General features: G+C 40.1%; 1 protein-coding gene across 1 annotated transcript in view; it reads right to left on the reverse strand.

Moving 5' to 3' along the window:
* LOC126092140 (ATP-dependent RNA helicase DDX24) overlaps nt 1-21,153 on the reverse strand; it is a 69,481-nt gene that overhangs the window by 36,104 nt on the left and 12,224 nt on the right. Inside the window, exons 2-3 of the mRNA XM_049907606.1 lie at nt 9,916-10,227; nt 9,704-9,836 (exon numbers count right to left, since the gene is read on the reverse strand). Coding sequence (XP_049763563.1) covers nt 9,704-9,836; nt 9,916-10,227 — 445 coding nt within the window. The remainder of the gene's footprint in view (nt 1-9,703; nt 9,837-9,915; nt 10,228-21,153) is intronic.

Raw genomic sequence — 21,153 nt, forward strand, 5'->3', positions numbered from 1 at the left:
ACTTGCTTCAGCGGTTTCAGTGTGAAATGTTTGGGCATCTGCCATATAGTCTGGAATTAGCCTCAAGTGATTATCACTTATTCCCCAATTGAATGACTTTTGATTGGACAACACTATGGAAGTGATGAACTTAAAGAAGCCAATAACCAGTGGTTCAACAATCTGGGGCAACTGAGCACACAAAATGCATAGAAAAGCTGCTGAAATGGTATGACAAGTACCTAAATTTGAACAGTAACTATGTAGGAAAGTAGCTTGGGTATCAAACTGCATGTAAAACACAGTTTCGTTTAATTATACCAAATAAAAATTTCTGTAGAAAAACAAAATGTTCTTCAGATTCCAAATGACACTCTTAACTCATTACACAATCTGTGGTGTTCCTAATTTTTTATGTGATGCATGACATTTGTTTTCTTTTCAGTTTGTCATCAGCAACTATGCAGCACTTAATGTAGAAAGTTGCTTGCTTCAAAATTTTACAAGTGGGAATGTTGTGGTTAGGCCTAACATTAATTAAGTCTATGCGGAAAACTGTGTATGTATGGCGGTGGGGGGGGGGGGGGGGGGGGGGGGGTTGCAATATATAATGATGCTGCACTCAAGGTGAATCCCCCCCCTCCAAAAACAAATTTAAAGTTTCTCTCTTATGTTAGTAGTCACTTCTCGTAATCAGATGATGAAAGATTGCTTGTGAAATAATGGAACGTTCTTTGCAGAAAATTGCAAACAGAGTTAAGTACCAATATAATCCTTAGAAAGATGATCATATATATGTTTGAAAGGTTTCACATCTGAATGTAAGACAAGAATTCTTTAATCACTACAGTTCTAAAATTACTCTCCACAGAGTGTAAAGTTGAAATGAGATTTCTAAATGGCTCTGAGCACTATGGGACTCAACATCTTAGGTCATAAGTCCCCTAGAACTTAGAACTACTTAAACCTAACTAACCTAAGGACATCACACACACCCATGCCCGAGGCAGGATTCGAACCTGCGACCGTAGCAGTCCCGCGGTTCCGGACTGCAGCGCCAGAACCGCTAGACCACCGCGGCCGGCAAATGAGATTTCTCTGAGCTGTGGTGCCATATCACATCCATGCACACACTGTAGGTATTAGACAACCTTGCCACCCTTACTTGTGGGGTGGGGCTGGGAAAATGAGTACATGTAAGCTCTGGAATGCAAGGAGCAATTTTAACTTACTATGTTGAAAAAATATTGTTGGGTTATCATACCACTAGCACTCCTATGAGTGCAATTGGATACATGTGGAAAGGTTGTGTAAAAATAATAAAAAATGAACAATATCAGCACCAAAGTCATAGCTTCTGAGGTTTAGAACTGCAGGTTGATTGGCTATGATGGATGTCAGCCGATGAGAAGAGAGGGCCTTCATGTGCATTTTGCTGGCTAGCTAGAGAGATTGCTTTCTGCAGGGGGAAAAACATTTGAGGTTCGGACATCGTAACGATTGGCTGTGTCAGCATTGAGCTCTGGAAAGATGTTTTAATTTTGAGCAATTGTCATCATTGAATGATCATGGAAAATGTTAACAGACAAACAACAAAGGTGATTGTGAAATTCTGGATTTCTTGTGTGGACTGTGACCATTTTGAATAACTTATATTTGAATGGCATATTGTACAAATCGTAACATCGAACTGATATTTCAAAGTGAACAAACTGTAGAATACTGGGCAAGCATTCTACCCACAGAAAATCCGTCTGCAATTTTTCCAGTAACACCTCACAGTGTATACCATAAACTGCCTATTGAGAGTGATGGTGCTTACACGTGAATGTCACAATTTTAACTCCAAAATACTTTTGGACTTGGCAGTGAAATATATATGAATTTTCAATTGATCACTTTCTCTCATTTAGTACCTTGCCAGATTTGATACTTAAAAAACTATTTCACACACAGATTTGTGTAGTGCAACTGAGTTTTTATTACAGGTTTTCCAATTGATGAATCATTATTTGTTTTCTTCAAGGCAAGTGCATGTGCCACAGAAGAATATCACTGAAAGGTGGGTGGAACATTCTTGTGGAGAAAACAGCCTGGGCCACTGCACATTGTGTATATCCAAATGTGAGGTAGAAAACCTGTAGTAAGTCGAAAGTGTGGTAGGGAATGATTCTGCAAAGTGAAAGTGTAGTACGGTGGGTGGAAGATATCAAGACAGTGTATAAAGAAGACTCATGCTGTGAAAACTGGATTGTTACAATGGGATGCGGATGGGAAACATCATCCCCCAATGGAGAAGGCCACATTGTATTAGACGAGAAAGTGGCAGGTCTTGCAGTTAGCAGCTGACGAAGCAAAGCAGTACTGACGGCATATGCAGTGGACCAGAAACTGATTTAGCAGCAGGTGGAGATCCAACCCCACAGATATGACACACTGCAGCTACAGTAGGAAAGTTAAGTTTGTTTGCTCTAGTATTTGCCAGCGTCAAAAGATTTGCCATGATAGAAGAGTGTGACAGTTTTGTATTTGGAAAAGAACATTCTTATGTAGGAAACAGACTGTGCCGACACAACTCCTAGATATGAAGCTGGTGGTTGGGAAGGGAACAGGGCGATGGAAAAATATGTATACTGTCCAGGCAAAATGACACTCGGTAGGATTCATGGATGCTAAGCACACTAATAGCAGTCCCAAAGGGATTTAACTCCTGGATGTGTTAGTGTCGCTGCAAAAGTGGCAAAATTTAAAAATAGTACAAAAGAACTGACACAAGTCTCAAATCCACAATTTATGGAGTGGGTAGGCTGATTGATGACAGTTTCTATGACATTTCATGTCTAGAAGTGCAGTGGAAGTGGGAAGGGGCATTGAAAAATATTGAATACAACCAGGTTTTGTGTTAATTTGAATTAATTTTATAATCTGAACACTGTATTTATACATTTAACACTGTATATACACATTTAACATTAAGTTTGATTTTACACTATAGATAAATTTCATTTCTTATATGTAAATGAAGGTTTTCACAACTTCAGTACTCTAAAATCTTTCTGGGTTTACTGACACAAAAATTTGTTGTATGCCTGCAAAATTTTGGAAGGCATTAGCGTCCTTGCGTCATCTGGCAAAGTTCTAGTGTCTCACTGTCCGTCTACTTATTCAGTCTTCAACAACAGAAGAAATTTAACCCACTGGCATACAATTTTTTTGACTGACATTGTGACAGCAGTACACTTATTTTTCAGTGATTTTCCTTATTTTTTACAGCAACATACTATAAGCTATATTAGAGCAGCCTATTTATTGTATTTCTCTATTACATTGTGAAATATAATCAAACATAGTTTGTCTGAGTGTGATAAAGCGTAAAACACTTATCCATATGTAGGCAACTCTTGCACTCTTCGCACTCAAAGCAGGGTACTCCACAATGACCTTTGTCATAACAGACCTTACATCTTCTAGACGGCGCTGCTCTTTTGTCAGTTGGGGGCATTTTTGTGGGAAAATGGAAGTCTAAGGGTTTTTAGAATTTTTTCTGCCAGGTTGAGACAAAAACCTGTGAATCTCATGCTTCTTTTGCTGGAGTTCAAATCTTCTTTGTCAACACAACCGCTGTTGTCAATCACTTCTGATTCTGTGCTTTCACTATTTTCAGAATCTAGTTCACAATATCACTCAAATAACTTACTTCAAGAAATCGACATATTCTTTCAGAGTGGATTTCATATGTATCATCCATGTTCACTCCTGAAACGCGCAAAATTTGTATCGTAATATACTTGCACTGAGAAATGCCAAGTATAACATACAAAAATATATTTTTATACCCCTTACACATATCAACACATGAGGATATGACGCTAAGCATTGCTAAGTGCATCGACTTCGCTCATTCCTTTGTTACAATCAATGATGCAACTACGTTTCTCCTTGGTCTTCCCATTTTTGCTGTTCATCATAGTCAGGTCAATCATGAACAGTTAACAGGATGTGCATTGGTTTTTTGTCAACCCATCCACTTCACAGCAAGAACTTTATTTGATGGTGCAAAAGTCGTTTGGCATTGTTTTAGCACTGAGTTCTTGAATTGTAGTGGCATGCTCTTTCTGTTTGGTCTTACAGTTCCAATCACACAGCTCTTCCTCTCCAATATCTTTAGAAACAGGGTGGTAGAACTATACCTGTTCTCCATTCATCCAGTAAAGTCTCACACAAATCAAAAACAACTTACTAGGGTGCTGAAGAGTTGTTCTGCCTCAAGACCTGTGTAAATTTTAAAACTGTAACAGTATCTACTGTCAGATGAGCAGACTTTATATATTTTCAAACCAAATCTTTCCATCTTTGAAGAGTTGTGTTGTACTTATGACAATCTCCCCTCAACTTCATCAGGCTTTCATTGACACAAAAAAATTTTCCAGGCTTGTACACCCTCTGAAATCTGTCAAGAGGGAGAATAATAACTGGTCTGACCTTCCTTGGTTTGTCATGCTGCTTTTCAGCTGAATCAGTAGCAAAATGAAGATACCTTGAGATGGCTTTGAGGGATAGTTTCACCAAAAATACGAGTCTGTATTATTTTTCTCTTCAACCAGTCAAGTAGTACAGAAGTTTCTTTGTTTGTGACATAAGTGTACAGAATGCAAAATGGGCTTTCATCTCATCTATTGTCAGAAGGAACCAGTGTGCTTTCACAATCATTCTTCTCTGTTCCACATTTGCAGTTGTTTCCACATGTGTTTTAGCTGCAAATGAATTTGCTTCCTTGGCCACTGTCGCCCACAACTGTGGCATCAAAAAACACATTAGTTACATGCAATTCTGATGGGTTTTGGCCTAGGGATCTGCAAATAGTAAGGTCTATCTCAACTTCATTGCTGCTTTTGATAATGCAAGGATTATTGCAAACATTATCCGAGTTCCACTCATCAGTAATTGTCAATGTATCTGTTGCCGACTCTGCTATGGCATCTCAAATGTCGAGGGAAAAATCTTCTTTGTCAACACAACCAATGTTGTCACTAGCTTCTGATTCAGTGCGTTCACGATCAGTATAACTCAAACCACTTTCTTCAAGAAATCAATGCCTTGTTTCGGCTTGGATTTCATATGGATCAGCCACATTGCGATACTGAACCTACAAAAAAGGTGCTGACTTTGCATTGTAATATTTAGCTGCAGTTGAGCATTTCTGGTTGATTTAAAGGCAGACACCATTGCTGCCAGCTATTAACATGCTGCCTGAACTAAAAATAGGAGCATCAGTAGTGCATTACATACCAAAGCATCACACAACAAGATGACTGTATGGTGACGGCTGTATCGAAGGGGAGTACCTGCCTTCCAATACATCACGGGTACACTGAGTAATGACATGAAAAGAATGACAAGATGATTTTCTTCCATTCTTTTTCTTATTTAACCCTTTCCACTCCAATGTCGAGTGCCACTCAACATCACGAAATTTGTTTTCTGCTCCGATGTCAAGCCTCATTCGACATGACTTTTCGAAGCTCTCAGACGTATTTTGAATCTACTAAGCATTATTGCTGCAGTGTGCTGCCATCTAGAAGAACTAGTGTTAATTCGGTGTCGAACAGTAGCAGCTGTGTTAAGTCAAAGATTGTAATTATTACGTTCAAGTCCACGCACTCAAAATGGCTAGTTCTTCACGTACAGTCCTTTCTGAGGAAGAGATTTTAGATCTTTTAGAGCAATCTCTAAGTGAAAACGAGAGTGAAAATGATTTTGATTGTGATAGTGATTCATTTCAAAACAGTTCGAGTGACAATTATGAAGAAAACAGTGACAATGATGAAGAAAACAGTGACAATGTGCATGTTTCTAGTGATTCAGCAGAGGATTCGTGGCGAATGTGGAGCGACACTGACATTAACTTCACAGATTTTTCTTTTGACGAATCAAAGTGTGGTTTTATAACAGAAAGTAGTTCTGTTCCATTATCAGCTGTCGGATTCTTTCAATTACTTTTTACAGATAACCTTTTTCAACAAATAGCAGATGAAACGAATAGGTATGCTACATCAAAAATACGTAAAGTGACACCACTTCCACAACATTCTGCATGGTGGGACTGGAGAAATGTTACCATGGAAGAAATGAAACGCTTCCATGGTGTGCTACTGAATATGGCATTACAAAGTGTAAGAACTTGCAGGCCTTTTTTTTCAAGATAATGATTACAATCATCCAACTTCTTTCCAGACTGTTTTAGTCGCCAACGATTTATGCAAATTTTCTGGGCACTTCACGTTTCTAATCCGACGAGTGCTACACATGTCAACAGTCAGGTTCAGTCACGTCTGAGTAAAGTGACAAATGTACTGAATTACTTGTCTGGCACGTTTCTCGAAATTTATTGACCATACCAGTATTTAGCTGCTGATGAATCTACAGTATCGTTCAAGGGTCGAGTATTATTCAAAATGTACAATCCTCAAAAACCAACAAAATGGGGACTCTAGAGTTTATGTAATTTCGGATTCATCAAATTACTATATCTGCAGTTTGATACCCTATTTTGGCACTGTAACAACTGAGTCATTGATTTGTCCACACTTGAATTTTTCTGAGAGAACAGTTCTTCACCTGCTAGCTAATATCAGAAATGCTACAGGGCAATCAGGGTATCATTTGTACACTGACCGTTTTTATACAAGTGTTGCATTAGCTGATGAGCTGTTGAAACAGAACACGCATCTCACAGGAACGATTCAGGCCAATCGCAAAAACCTTCCAGCTGCAATCAAGAAAAGAGCTCTGTGTCTAAGGAAGCACGAAATAAAATGCCTCCGCAACAAGTAAATGATGGTTCTGGCATGGCAAGATAAACGAACAGTTCTCATGCTTTCTACAAAAGCCAATAACTCAGTGTCACTTACAGAAAGGAGAAACAGAAAGGAAACGGAAAAAAATAAAGAAACCAAATGTGAGTATTGATTATACTTCAAAGATGGGTGGAGTTGATCAATCTGACCATTTTATTTCCAGTTCCGGTTTTCTAATGAAAAGTCTCAAGTGGTGGCGAAAACTATACATCTGGCTGTTGGAGGTAGGACTTGTAAATAGCTATTTACTATACAAGAACCACTGTGAGAAAAACAACTTGACAATACCGTCTCACAAAGCATTCTGTAAAAGTGTTATAAGAGGATTAGTTGCCGAATAAAGAACTCAAGGACAGAAATGAGGACATCATTCAACTTCTGATGACGAGGAACGCTTGAATGGAAAGTTGCACATTATCAACAAGTTTCCTGGGAACAAGCATAAGGATTGTGCAGTGTGCTCAGACAGAAAAAAGAAAGGTGGCAGGCATGAAACTGTGTAGTACTGCGAAACATGCTCACGAAACCCAGCTCTCCACCCTGAAGAGTGTTTCAAAAAATACCACACAATGGAAAGTTTTGTACTGTAAAAGCTTACGTATACCCCAATTGTTGGCCAGCGGCCACATTGTTTCCACAAAGAGATCTGCGCAAATCTCTGCGGTGCACTCCCGCCCAGGCAGCGGTGATTTAAATAAGAGCGCACGGAGCCGCCCTGTGTCTGCCTTACCGAGTGCAAAGGGTTAATATACGACTCCGATAAACAGGTAATGGGGCACTGCCAGACAGTCATCTAGTATGACAAACAAGACGATTGAGACCTCCCTAAACTGTACTTATTCTTCATACGTGCAAATGAAATATGAACTGTACATCACTGCTGCACTTCATCTCCATTAGAAATAACTGCTATTCTATATGGACGCATTATCATAGTTCTAATACTCAAGATCTATCAATAAGTCTCAAACAAGTGCATACAGTCAACTTCTAAATGGATGAACAACTCTACCAGTTGTAAGAAAAGGGGAATCTCACACTACTACATGTATGAGCAGTTCATGGGACTGCAAAACTTTGTGTAATTTGTCAACACGTCATTTTTGGAAAATGTGAGAGCTTTTGTCTGCCCTTTATGCTTTCACATTCTTTAAGAGATTGGGTACACTTGAGAGATTTAAAAAAAACACTAGCAATTACATAAAATATTAATCTACAAACAACAAATATTTCAGCAGGAAGTTTCAAAATCATGCCGAGTCCTGTCAACTTTATTTGGTGTAAGTTAATAGTAAATAAATTTGTTATTGTTACAGGTCAAACGACCAATAAAAATGTGTACTTCAAAAGCTAAAAGAACAACAAAGCAATTAAAACTTGGTTTGATGCAGCTCTCCATGCTAGTCTACCTCTTCATCTCTGAATAACTATTGCAACCTACGTCTATTTGAACCTGCTTACTGTAGTCAAGCCTGGGCCGCCTCCTACAATTTTTAACTACCACACTTTCCTCCATTATCAAATTGATTGTCCCTCGGTGCCTCAAACTGTTCTTTATCAAACAACCTTTCCTTCAGTCAAGTTTTGCCTTAAATTTCTTTCCACCCGAATTTGATTCAGTATCTCTTCCTAAGTTATCTGATCCACCCATGGATATCTTAAGAGAGTTAAAATGACATTACGGTATATGCAATTTTTAGGTACTAAACCCATCACTTTTCTTTTTGCTTTCTGGGCATTCTATTAATCATACTGATAAGAAATAACTTTAAGGCATGAGAAAATCCACATGCAAATACTTTTCCAAATGAAAAATTTCCATACTGTACATGAAAGTGGCTGTTCAGTTTTGTTACATTACTAACAGATATAAAATACTTAAATTCTTTCATAATTCAGTGCTCATTTTATCAAGATTAGTAACTGCAGAGGGTACTATCTTGCTAAACATAACAGCACAGCTGTATACAAAGTCTCTGTAAGCAGTCCAAGAGCTGGGAGCAAACAATTACCAGCCACAGTCAGAGAAAAACAACTAAAATTCCACATCAGTCATGACAAGGTATGTGAAATTAACAATGACATACCAGGCCACGATATCTGCCTGTCATAGGCTGTGCTCTACTGTTTGCACCATGTGCATGAGCAGCTTCAGAATTTAAGATTTGCCACCAGCCCATTTACATTCTTTCCAACTTCAATTACACAGCACATCCTGCACGAATTGAAAATAACGTCACTTCTGTAACAGTCATGAGTCTGCGAAGAAGTCAAAGTATCTAGTATGTCTGTTCAATTAGACAGGCAGACATTGTAGGGCAGCTTCTGTGAATTTCAAAAGAATGCAGAAAAGCTATTAAAAATTTTCTTTTAATCCATTAGAAAAGCTCTGACTGGTCAAACAGTAGAACACTGCAAGCAAAAGAAATGTATACTGGTACTAAATTGAACTCTGGTGTGGTGTTCACTTTCAATCTGTCACATGTAACACATTCCATACAGAGTGAAACCATTCTCTCCCATCAATAAATGTGTGCTACGAAAAACATCTCATCCTGAAAAATAGCAAATATTAAAACTTATCTAATTGCTACTATAAAATTGTCAGGAATGTACTGTGACAGGAATGAACAAACATTCACCACTATCTTGAGGAATGTTTCTTCCTTCCTGAATATTTGACAAGGGACAGTTTGAGTGAGACAGTAACGCAATTTGCCTCTTTATAGTACAACTACTCAATTTTTCAAAACAATGGTATTTAACAGCTAACATAAAGCTGAAACTGTGTTTTAGCATGAGATACACATATGTCCTGTTAAACTACTGTTTAATTAACTTTTATTTTTATATGTTTTGTTTCTCACCTGAATCCCTTCTCTTACACTCCAAAATGCCACTTATTATCGGAATTCCAAATGCAAGAGTTTTTCCGCTTCCTGTTTCAGCAGCACCCAGTATGTCTCGTTTCCCTAGGATTGCTGGTGGTAATGCCATGGACTATAACAATGCCAGACATGTACCATTAGAAACAATACAGGAAATCAAAATGAAAATGGTTATTACACAATTACAATACCTGTATTGTAGTTGGTTTTGTAAATTTCAGTTCAGATAAAGCTTGTATTATTTGAGTGGGTACATTTAATCCATGCCATGCTTCCATTCCCCCCATTATACCTTCATAAATATCTCCTCCATCTTTAATCGCTATCTTTTCACTACTGCCAGCATCAGAACATGATTGTTGTGTTGTTTCATACTTAATTTTTTTTGAAGATGGTAGCTGACTTAGATTGCCATCTCTGTCTTTCCTCTTGCTTGTTTTAGCAATATTGTCACTGTTGTCTGTCTGAACTGGTTTCTTCTTCTTCCTCCTCCTCTTCTTTTTCTACACAAATGAACAAAAAAATGTATAAAAAAGGGCAAAAATAATAAACAGGGCTACACCTAAATGTTAAAATCTTCCACACTTAGACAAAACTAATCCAAAAATTTATTTCTTGATAGATAAATATCACATAACATCAACATTTCCAGAACTTAAAATGAATAAGTTCTGTAAAGCGTATTGCAAAAATGGGAAAACACAATATCACCTCCATTATAGGATCAAATTTTACAAAACAAAATAACTCAATAAATATTCAATAACCATAAGCTGCTCACAATCATATTATCATCATCATCATCTCTGAATTAGAGCAAGAATTTTTTGACGAATACGACACAACTGGATCAGAAGCCTGATTGTAAAATGGAAAGCAAAATAATTGGTGGACTTTACTTCAGCCCTTAACACTAATTTGACTGCCATGACACATAAGAAACAGACAAGCAACCACCTCTTAACCACAGTATGGCAGTGTCAGAGTTATTGCAGTTTTGAATAAATGTGACATATTCTTAGTTCAGAACAACGCTCCTAATAAGTTTGATTAGTATGTGATAGTTTAAATTACTTAAAACGGCTATTACTAATTTTATTTAACTGGACAGATAAAAAATCTATTCACCAAGTGGCGGCAGAATACACACACAAAAAACTTTTGTCTTCAGTCTTCACTACAGTCTACAGTTCTTCACTGTAACTACTCTTTGATTCACTCCGTTTTAGTTTTCTACATCTTTTATCGTCTTTCCCATCTATTTTTCATTGCCCCCTCCCACCTCTGTTACGTACAATGCACTTAGATTTTCAGTCTTCTTAACCCATGCAAGATGTAAGCAGTAATCTCTGTCTGCTTATTACCCTGTCTTCTACCTTTAAGATCTCAGGTTTTCAAATCTCATCCGATGCAGTCCCCAACAATCAGCCTTTCCTTCTCTCCTGACCCATGGTTCTGGGTGACTTTTCTGAAATATACCCCTTTTCCTAGACCTCTCAAGTCCTTTTCCTTCACCTTTCTTCCTTTCCGTTCAACCCTTCTGTCTGAAGAAGGAACCACGGGCTCCGAAAGCTTGCCAATTACAACAGTCTTTTATGCATGTTCTGCCGCTGCTTGGTGAGTAGATTTTTTATCTATCCAATTAAGTAATTCTGTCAATAATTGATTGTTTTTGCTATTACTAATTTTGTTATGCATGCAGCAGTTTTCTTTCTAGGTGGATTACTAAAATAAAATATTTTGATTTTTTGATGATTTGTTACACTGCAGAACTCTCTAAATGAGTGTGTTTGTGAAAATGTCGTAATGTAAGGGGAAATAAAAAAATTAATAAAAAAACTACTAGTGATAGAGATCTGAAATTATTTTTAATAAAAACCTTGTTTACAATACTATCAGATTTGATTAACACATACCCACTTCTGAGCTTCTTTTCATCTTTAATTTGGAAAAAAAGACTATGAAAATTTTTAACTTTTAGCAAACTTGAAATTTATCTTTTGATAATATGAAGTCACAGGATGTTAACTATCTTGAGAAATGATAAAAGTGGAAAGACTGCTAATTGTCAGCCATGAAATTCAGGCCTCAAATTCTTAAACTATCTAAATGTTTCTACATAAAAATGAGAGAATCTGAATTTTTTATTCTTTATTAATTATTTTCTCTAAGACCCCTATCCTGAATTATATAAAAACTGCATGGTATATTAGCTGGTCATGGTACTTATGGAAGGTACAATATGAGTGAGCAATATTTTGCAGTACAAAATTTTAGAAATTTTTACGTTATCTCTAACTACTCTCAGGGTCAAAAAATTATGGACACTTACGAAAAATTTAAACTGATTGCTGATGTTGAGCAAATGTAATGCAAAACTGGTATACCTTAGTCAGAATAATTATTTTACAGCCTTGTAAGTGTGTGGGAAAATAACGGTTTGTTTAGTCCCAGCATTTTATTAAAAAAAGTGGATATAGAAATTAACTTTGTATATACTTTTTTATGTTTCTGTCATGATTCTACTTCTTTATGACATTCCATGAATTAAAATTGCCTACACTGTACTGTTGAAAAGAGCTTCAATGGAATTTCCCTAATGTACTTTCATTTACAAGTAATAGTTTCGTGTTTCTTAGTAATTTGATATGGTTTGTACAAACCCTATAGCATCCCTTATACAGGGTGCGGTACAGGCACTTCCTTATTAATATTAATGAATTTTTATATATATATATATATATATACATAAAAACAAAGATGATGTGACTTACCAAATGAAAGTGCTGGCAGGTCGACAGACACACAAACGAACGCAAACATACACACAAAATTCAAGCTTTCGCAACAAACTGTTGCCTCATCAGGAAAGAGGGAAGGAGAGGGAAAGACGAAACGATGTGGATTTTAAGGGAGCGGGTAAGGAGTCATTCCAGTCCCGGGAGCGGAAAGACTTACCTTATGGGGAAAAAAGGACGGGTATACACTCGCACACACACACATATCCATCCACACATATACAGACACAAGCAGACATATTTAAAGACAAAGAGTTTGGGCAGAGATGTCAGTCGAGGCAGAAGTGCAGAGGCAAAGATGTTGTTGAATTACAGGTGAGGTATGAGTGGCGGCAACTTGAAATTAGCGGAGATTGAGGCCTGGTGGATAACGAGAAGAGAGGATATGCTGAAGGGCAAGTTCCCATCTCCGGAGTTCTGACAGGTTGGTGTTAGTGGGAAGTATCCAGATAACCCGGACGGTGTAACACTGTGCCAAGATGTGCTGGCCGTGCACCAAGGCATGTTTAGCCACAGGGTGATCCTCATTACCAACAAACACTGTCTGCCTGTGTCCACTCATGCGAATGGACAGTTTGTTGCTGGTCATTCCCACATAGAACGCTTCACAGTGTAGGCAGGTCAGTTGGTAAATCACGTGGGTGCTTTCACACGTGGCTCTGCCTTTGATCGTATACACCTTCCGGGTTACAGGACTGGAATAGGTGGTGGTGGGAGGGTGCATGGGACAGGTTTTACACCGGGGGCGGTTACAGGGGTAGGAGCCATAGGGTAGGGAAAGTGGTTTGGGGATTTCATAGGGGTGAACTAAGAGGTTACGAAGGTTAGGTGGACGGCGGAAAGACACTCTTGGTGGAGTGGGGAGGATTTCATGAAGGATGGATCTCATTTCAGGGCAGGATTTGAGGAAGTCGTATCCCTGCTGGAGAGCCACATTCAGAATCTGATCCAGTCCCGGAAAGTATCCTGTCACAAGTGGGGCACTTTTGGGGTTCTTCTGTGGAAGGTTCCGGGTTTGAGGAGATGAGAAAGTGGCTCTGGTTATTTGCTTCTGTACCAGGTCGGGAGGGTAGTTACGGGATGCAAAAGCTGTTTTCAGGTTGTTGGTGTAATGGTTCAAGGATTCCGGCCTGGAGCAGATTCGTTTGCCACGAAGACCTAGGCTGCAGGGAAGGGACCGTTTGATGTGGAATGGGTGGCAGCTGTCATAATGGAGGTACAGTTTCTTATTGGTGGGTTTGATGTGGATGGACGTGTGAAGCTGGCCATTGGACAGGTGGAGGTCAACGTCAAGGAAAGTGGCATGGGATTTAGAGTAGCACCATGTGAATCTGATGGAACCTAAGGAGTTGAGGTTGGAGAGGAAATTCTGGAGTTCTTCTTCACTGTGAGTCCAGATCATGAAAATGTCATCAATAAATCTGTACCAAACTTTGGGTTGGCAGGCCTGGGTAACCAACAAGGCTTCCTCTAAGCGACCCATGAATAGGTTGGTGTACGAGGGGGCCATCCTGGTACCCATGGCAGTTCCCTTTAATTGTTGGTATGTCTGGCCTTCAAAAGTGAAGAAGTTGTGGGTCAGGATGAAGCTGGCTAAGGTAATGAGGAAAGAGGGTTTAGGTAGGGTGGCAGGTGATTGGCGTGAAAGGAAGTGCTCCATCGCAGCGAGGCCCTGGACATGCGGAATATTTGTGTATAAGGAAGTGGCATCAATGGTTACAAGGATGGTTTCTGGGGGTAACAGACTGGGTAGGGATTCCAGGCATTCGAGAAAGTGGTTGGTGTCTTTGATGAAGAATGGGAGACTACAGTAGTTAACTTTTCCTCCAAACCTCTCTCCCAATCCGAAACATCTGTCCTATCCAAAGGCCTCACCTTCAGCCCCACTCCCAGATTTAACCAAACAGCCCTCGTCAAAGATTTACTGTCCTACACCCATACTCTCTGCTGGAAATATCACTTTGCCACGAAGAAAAATGGTCCTAATCCTACTCCTAATGATCCAACTCCCCAAGACACTATCCAAATTGAACCATGCCTGGAACAGTTCCGTCCCCCGTCACAGCGGGACCCACCTCCTCTTCCTCAAAATCACCCTCTCCTAACCTTCCAGGAATTTCTGACTTCCAGCCTTGCCTCTCAATCCTTCTTAAAAAACCTTAATCCTATCCCAACATCACCACTGCTGAAGCCCAGGCTATCCGTGATCTGAAGGCTGACCAATCCATTGTCATTCTTCCGGCAGACAAGGGTTCCACGACTGTGGTAATTGATCGTCGGGAGTATGTGGCTGAGGGACTGCGTCAGCTTTCAGACAACACTACTTACAAAGTTTGCCAAGGTAATCCCATTCCTCATGTCCAGGCGGAGCTTCAAGGAATCCTCAGAACCTTAAGCCCCCTACAAAACCTTTCACCTGACTCCATCAACCTCCTGACCCCACCAACACCCCGCACCCCTACCTTCTACCTTCTTCCCAAAATTCAAAAACCCAATCATCCCGGCCGTCCCATTGTAGCTTGTTACCAAGCCCCCACAGAACGCATCTCTGCCTACGTAGATCAACACCTTCAACCCATTACATGCAGTCTCCCATCCTTCATCAAAGACACCAACCACTTTCTCGAACGCTTGGAATCCCTACCCAGTCTGTTACCCCCGGAAACCATCCTTGTTACCATTGATGCCACTTCCTTATACACAAATATTCCGCATGTCCAGGGCCTCGCTGCGATGGAGCACTTCCTTTCACGCCAATCACCTGCCACCCTACCTAAAACCTCTTTCCTCATTACCTTAGCCAGCTTCATCCTGACCCACAACTTCTTCACTTTTGAAGGCCAGACATACCAACAATTAAAGGGAACAGCCATGGGTACCAGGATGGCCCCCTCGTACACCAACCTACTCATGGGTCGCTTAGAGGAAGCTTTCTTGGTTACCCAGGCCTGCCAACCCAAAGTTTGGTACAGATTTATTGATGACATTTTCATGATCTGGACTCACAGTGAAGAAGAACTCCAGAATTTCCTCTCCAACCTCAACTCCTTTGGTTCCATCAGATTCACCTGGTCCTACTCTAAATCCCATGCCACTTTCCTTGACGTTGACCTCCACCTGTCCAATGGCCAGCTTCACACGTCCATCCACATCAAACCCACCAATAAGCAACAGTACCTCCATTATGACAGCTGCCACCCATTCCACATCAAACGGTCCCTTCCCTACAGCCTAGGTCTTCGTGGCAAACAAATCTGCTCCAGTCCGGAATCCTTGAACCATTACACCAACAACCTGAAAACAGCTTTTGCATCCCGTAACTACCCTCCCGACCTGGTACAGAAGCAAATAACCAGAGCCACTTCCTCATCTCCTCAAACCCGGAACCTTCCACAGAAGAACCCCAAAAGTGCCCCACTTGTGACAGGATACTTTCCGGGACTGGATCAGATTCTGAATGTGGCTCTCCAGCAGAGATACAACTTCCTCAAATCCTGCCCTGAAATGAGATCCATCCTTCATGAAATCCTCCCCACTCCACCAAGAGTGTCTTTCCGCCGTCCACCTAACCTTCGTAACCTCTTAGTTCACCCCTATGAAATCCCCAAACCACCTTCGCTACCCTATGGCTCCTACCCCTGTAACCGCCCCCGGTGTAAAACCTGTCCCATGCACCCTCCCACCACCACCTATTCCAGTCCTGTAACCCGGAAGGTGTATACGATCAAAGGCAGAGCCACGTGTGAAAGCACCCACGTGATTTACCAACTGACCTGCCTACACTGTGAAGCGTTCTATGTGGGAATGACCAGCAACAAACTGTCCATTCGCATGAATGGACACAGGCAGACAGTGTTTGTTGGTAATGAGGATCACCCTGTGGCTAAACATGCCTTGGTGCACGGCCAGCACATCTTGGCACAGTGTTACACTGTCCGGGTTATCTGGATACTTCCCACTAACACCAACCTGTCAGAACTCCGGAGATGGGAACTTGCCCTTCAGCATATCCTCTCTTCTCGCTATCCGCCAGGCCTCAATCTCCGCTAATTTCTAATTTCAATTTGCCGCCGCTCATACCTCACCTGTCTTTCAACATCATCTTTGCCTTTGTACTTCCGCCCCGACTGACATCTCTGCCCAAACTCTTTGCCTTTACAAATGTCTGCTTGTGTCTGTGTATATGCGGATGGATATGTGTGTGTGTGCGAGTGTATACCTGTCCTTTTTTCCTCCTAAGGTAAGTCTTTCCGCTCCCAGGATTGGAATGACTCCTTACCCTCTCCCTTAAAACCCATATCCTTTTGTCTTTCACTCTCCTTCCCTCTTTCCTGACGAGGCAACCGTTGGTTGCGAAAGCTAGAATTTTGTGTGTATGTTTGTGTGTCTATCGACCTGCCAGCGCTTTTGTTTGGTAAGTCTCTATATACATTCCTGGAAATTGAAATAAGAACACCGTGAATTCATTGTCCCAGGAAGGGGAAACTTTATTGACACATTCCTGGGGTCAGATACATCACATGATCACACTGACAGAACCACAGGCACATAGACACAGGCAACAGAGCATGCACAATGTCGGCACTAGTACAGTGTATATCCACCTTTCGCAGCAATGCAGGCTGCTATTCTCCCATGGAGACGATCGTAGAGATGCTGGATGTAGTCCTGTGGAACGGCTTGCCATGCCATTTCCACCTGGCGCCTCAGTTGGACCAGCATTCGTGCTGGACGTGCAGACCGCGTGAGACGACGCTTCATCCAGTCCCAAACATGCTCAATGGGGGACAGATCCGGAGATCTTGCTGGCCAGGGTAGTTGACTTACACCTTCTAGAGCACGTTGGGTGGCACGGGATACATGCGGACGTGCATTGTCCTGTTGGAACAGCAAGTTCCCTTGCCGGTCTAGGAATGGTCTAGGAATATATATATATATATGTCATTAATCAGAAAGTATTATAGACTTCAATTTAATTCTTTTTTTCTTTACAAAGAGTAATATCCAAAGTTTTGTTCCATTAAGTTTTGAAAATGATATCTTGAAGGTGGCCTCCGTTCTGCTCAACGCATTTGGAGAATCGAAATTGGAAGTTTCAGTCCATTTTTTGCAACATGTCTGTGTTGATGTTGGCAATAGCAACACGAATATTGTTCCATAGCTCAGCCAGGGTCTGCAGATGATGAGTATACACCCACGATTTGACTTAGTCCTTTAAGAAAAAATCGCATGGCACTAAATCTGGTGAGCGTGCTGGCCACTGGAGATCAACCCTCAAAGAGATGAGACGATCGGGGAAGTGTTCGTACAACATGGTCAGCAATGTTCATGCCTTGTGAGCTGTGGCGCCAACTTGTTGGAACCAGACATCACCCACATCCATTTCTTCAAGTTCTGGAAGAAGAAACTGTTCAATCATCTAAACAGAACTCTTCAAAGTGACCATCACTGCCTTATCATTCTCTTCGAAAAACCATGGGCCAATAATGCCAACTTTAGACAGTGCACACCAAACAGTCACACATTCTGTGTGCAGGGGCTGCTTATGAAGTTCTCGGGGGTTCGTGCCACTCCAATACCACATATTTTGTTTATTCACGCAGCCACACAAATGAAAATGTGCCTCATCGCTGAAGAACACTAAGGCGTCATGAGGCAGCTAATCGATCAAGGCTTCACACACATTTTTTCGTAAAACAAAATCACAAGAATGAAGTGTGTGCACCACTGACAGTTTCTACAGATGAAATTTCACCTCTTCATGAGGAATTTGTCTCACTGTGAGTTCAGAAATTGTAAGGGCAGCTGCATCTTTAAGTGCAGATCGCTTGGGAGAATTCAAAATCGACATCCTTAGCCTCTCGATGTTTTCAGTCATTCTGGTGGTTCTTGAAGGTCCTGTTTCTTTTTCTGTACGCTTCCAGTATCCATAAAGGTGTCTACATACATAACAATTGACTTCCCATCAGGAACACAACCTGCAGGCATGATGTAAAACTGTTTCCTGAATGTGCGCTGAGTTCTGATGTGACCAAATGTCCATTTGAAAATAGACAATAACGGCGAACACGCGCTGCTCTCTTTCCCACTGCATGGTCGCTACTAAAGTAACCTTTTTTTAAAAAAAAAAAAAAAAAAGTTATGTCTCGCACTTTTGATTTCACTGAAACCCACACATCAATGAGTAACAGCAGCTGTCTACCGCACATTTCAAATAAGGAAGTTCCCACACCGCATCCTGTAACATCATCAACTTCATGTTGGAGATTAAATCTTGTCGCATTTTTTCCATGACCTGTTGCTCAAAATATCTATTTTTTAGTCTCAATTCCTGCATAGTGTTTTCCAAGCTCATAAAGCTGAAAGTGGTTTTTAAAATGAGATGCTGCCCCATCAGTCTCACACACACACATTTAGGAAATGGGTGGCCCCTATATGCTATGTCACCAATTATCGTGCTGCCATGAATGAGATCATCACTGACCATAGCAAAACAGTGTGATGTTCCATGGAAGTGAGCAACGCATATGAATATTGACACTTGTGATTTGTGTCAGTGGTAACTTGGAACTTCGTTCTGCAAAGCAACAGACCAGTTCTCAGCAAAGTCGATATGAAGAACTAATGTGTCAGTAGTCTGGGATAAGGCTGATTTTACTTCTGCTTTGTCCTGTCTCTGAACCCTGCAGATATAGTGACAAGCTTCTCCTTTTATGACTCAACACCTAATCTCTGTGACACACTTCCCTAGCTCCACTGTCTTCTACACCAACTCTCCTCCCTCCCACAATGCATATGTTACATCATTGTCAGTGTCCTGAAGGTGTGATGCTTCAACAATCAGCCCTTCAGCAGCATGACACACTGCACACTACTGCCATCAGCATTTATCTTCCGGCTCTTGACATGTAAACATAAGCATCAGGGCCATCTCTGTGTTGTTCTTCCCTGTGACACTACTTATGGTGAAACACACAAGTTTCAAATTAGTGCAGTAAATGCATGTGCATACTTCCGTCATTAGCTGGCATATTACCCATTTTGGTTGTATCTAACGAAAAGTTCAAACCAAACACAGAACTCTATGCAGGATGATTAATGTACAAGTTCTCACTTGTCTGTTATGAACAGAGGAGAGCTGGAAACAATGTTGCCAACATGCATATTTTACAATACAATTATGTGAAATATGTAGAATGTTGAAAAATTTCTAACACTTCACACAGAATGATATTGCTCACTTTGATTGCAATTACTACTAACACATTAACCAAACACAATATCTACAGTTTTAGTAAGTCTTGTGATGGGATTTTTTAAGTAAATAATTCGCAAAAACCCATAAAAATGTGATTTTTTAAATTTTTAATAATAAATATTTACATAACACAGATAGCTGGAGCAGAGAAGATTCATTTACAATTATATCAGTTGTATCTGGTAATAAAACAATTTCTTCTTAGATTTGTAAATTAAAAGAAAGCCTGTGTGTGTGTGTGTGTGTGTGTGTGTGTGTGTGTATGTGTGTGTGTGTGCACGAACTAAATCTGAACATATAATGTGGCTTTAAAGAAACACATCTGCCAGGTCTCCAGTACTTTTGGTTTATTAGGGTTTTTTAGCTCTCTATTGTTTTGAGAGTTATTTACAAAACATACATATTTCAAAGGACTTTACTATTTACAAAAACCAGATTAAATGAAAATATTTTATTTCTTAAAACATATGATACAGAGGTCTAAAATATATTTTTTCCAGGGAAATTCATGATCAAGAATTGACATGCCCTGTATAATTTGAGATGAAACTGCCCAGGACCATCTTGTTCCATAGTTATTGGTGGAGACTTTAATCATCCATCAATGAACTAGGACAATTACAATTTTGTAAGCTACGGAAAAGACGAGACATCCTGCAATAGAAACAGTTCAAAAGCCCACTCATAACAGAAATATATTTAACCTAATGGCAAAAATCCACTGACCTCTTTGTCAATGTTCACACTGATCTGGATATGAGTGACCATGAGGCAGTTGCAGCAACAATGATTATTCAAGAATAAAGGGCAACTAAAAAAAGTAGAAAGTTTTATGTGTTCACTGAACCAGATATAGATGCAGCAGTGGGTTACCTCAAGACAGAACTCAAAATATAACAACTCGTAGGAGCAAACTGTAGAGAAACTGTGGTTCAATTTTAGAAGAGTAGCTGATTAAGCAAAACAGGTATTTACTTAACAGAAAAGTTCATAATGAGAGGGACCCTCTATGGTATACAGTCACTATGAAGAAACTTATTATGAAACAGGGACTACTGCATCACAGTTTTATAGAAAACCATAGAGTTATAGGTCAAGAGATGCTGAATGAAATGTGTTTGTATGTCAAAAGGCCAATATGTGAATCTTCAATGACTATTGTAGCAGAATCTCACAAAACTCAGAGAAATTCTGATAATAAGTAAAGACTGTCAGTGGCTCCAAAGTTTGTAATAAGTCACTGGTAGATAACACAAAAGCTGGGACAGAGGGTAGCAAAGTAAACACAGAAATGCTGGACTCAGTTTCCCAATCTTCCTTTACACAGGAAGCTCCAGGAGTCATGACCAGGTTAACTCTCTTTAAAAAAAAAA

This window comes from Schistocerca cancellata, chromosome 7 (assembly GCF_023864275.1).
Source record: "Schistocerca cancellata isolate TAMUIC-IGC-003103 chromosome 7, iqSchCanc2.1, whole genome shotgun sequence".
Lineage (NCBI taxonomy): Eukaryota > Metazoa > Arthropoda > Insecta > Orthoptera > Acrididae > Schistocerca > Schistocerca cancellata.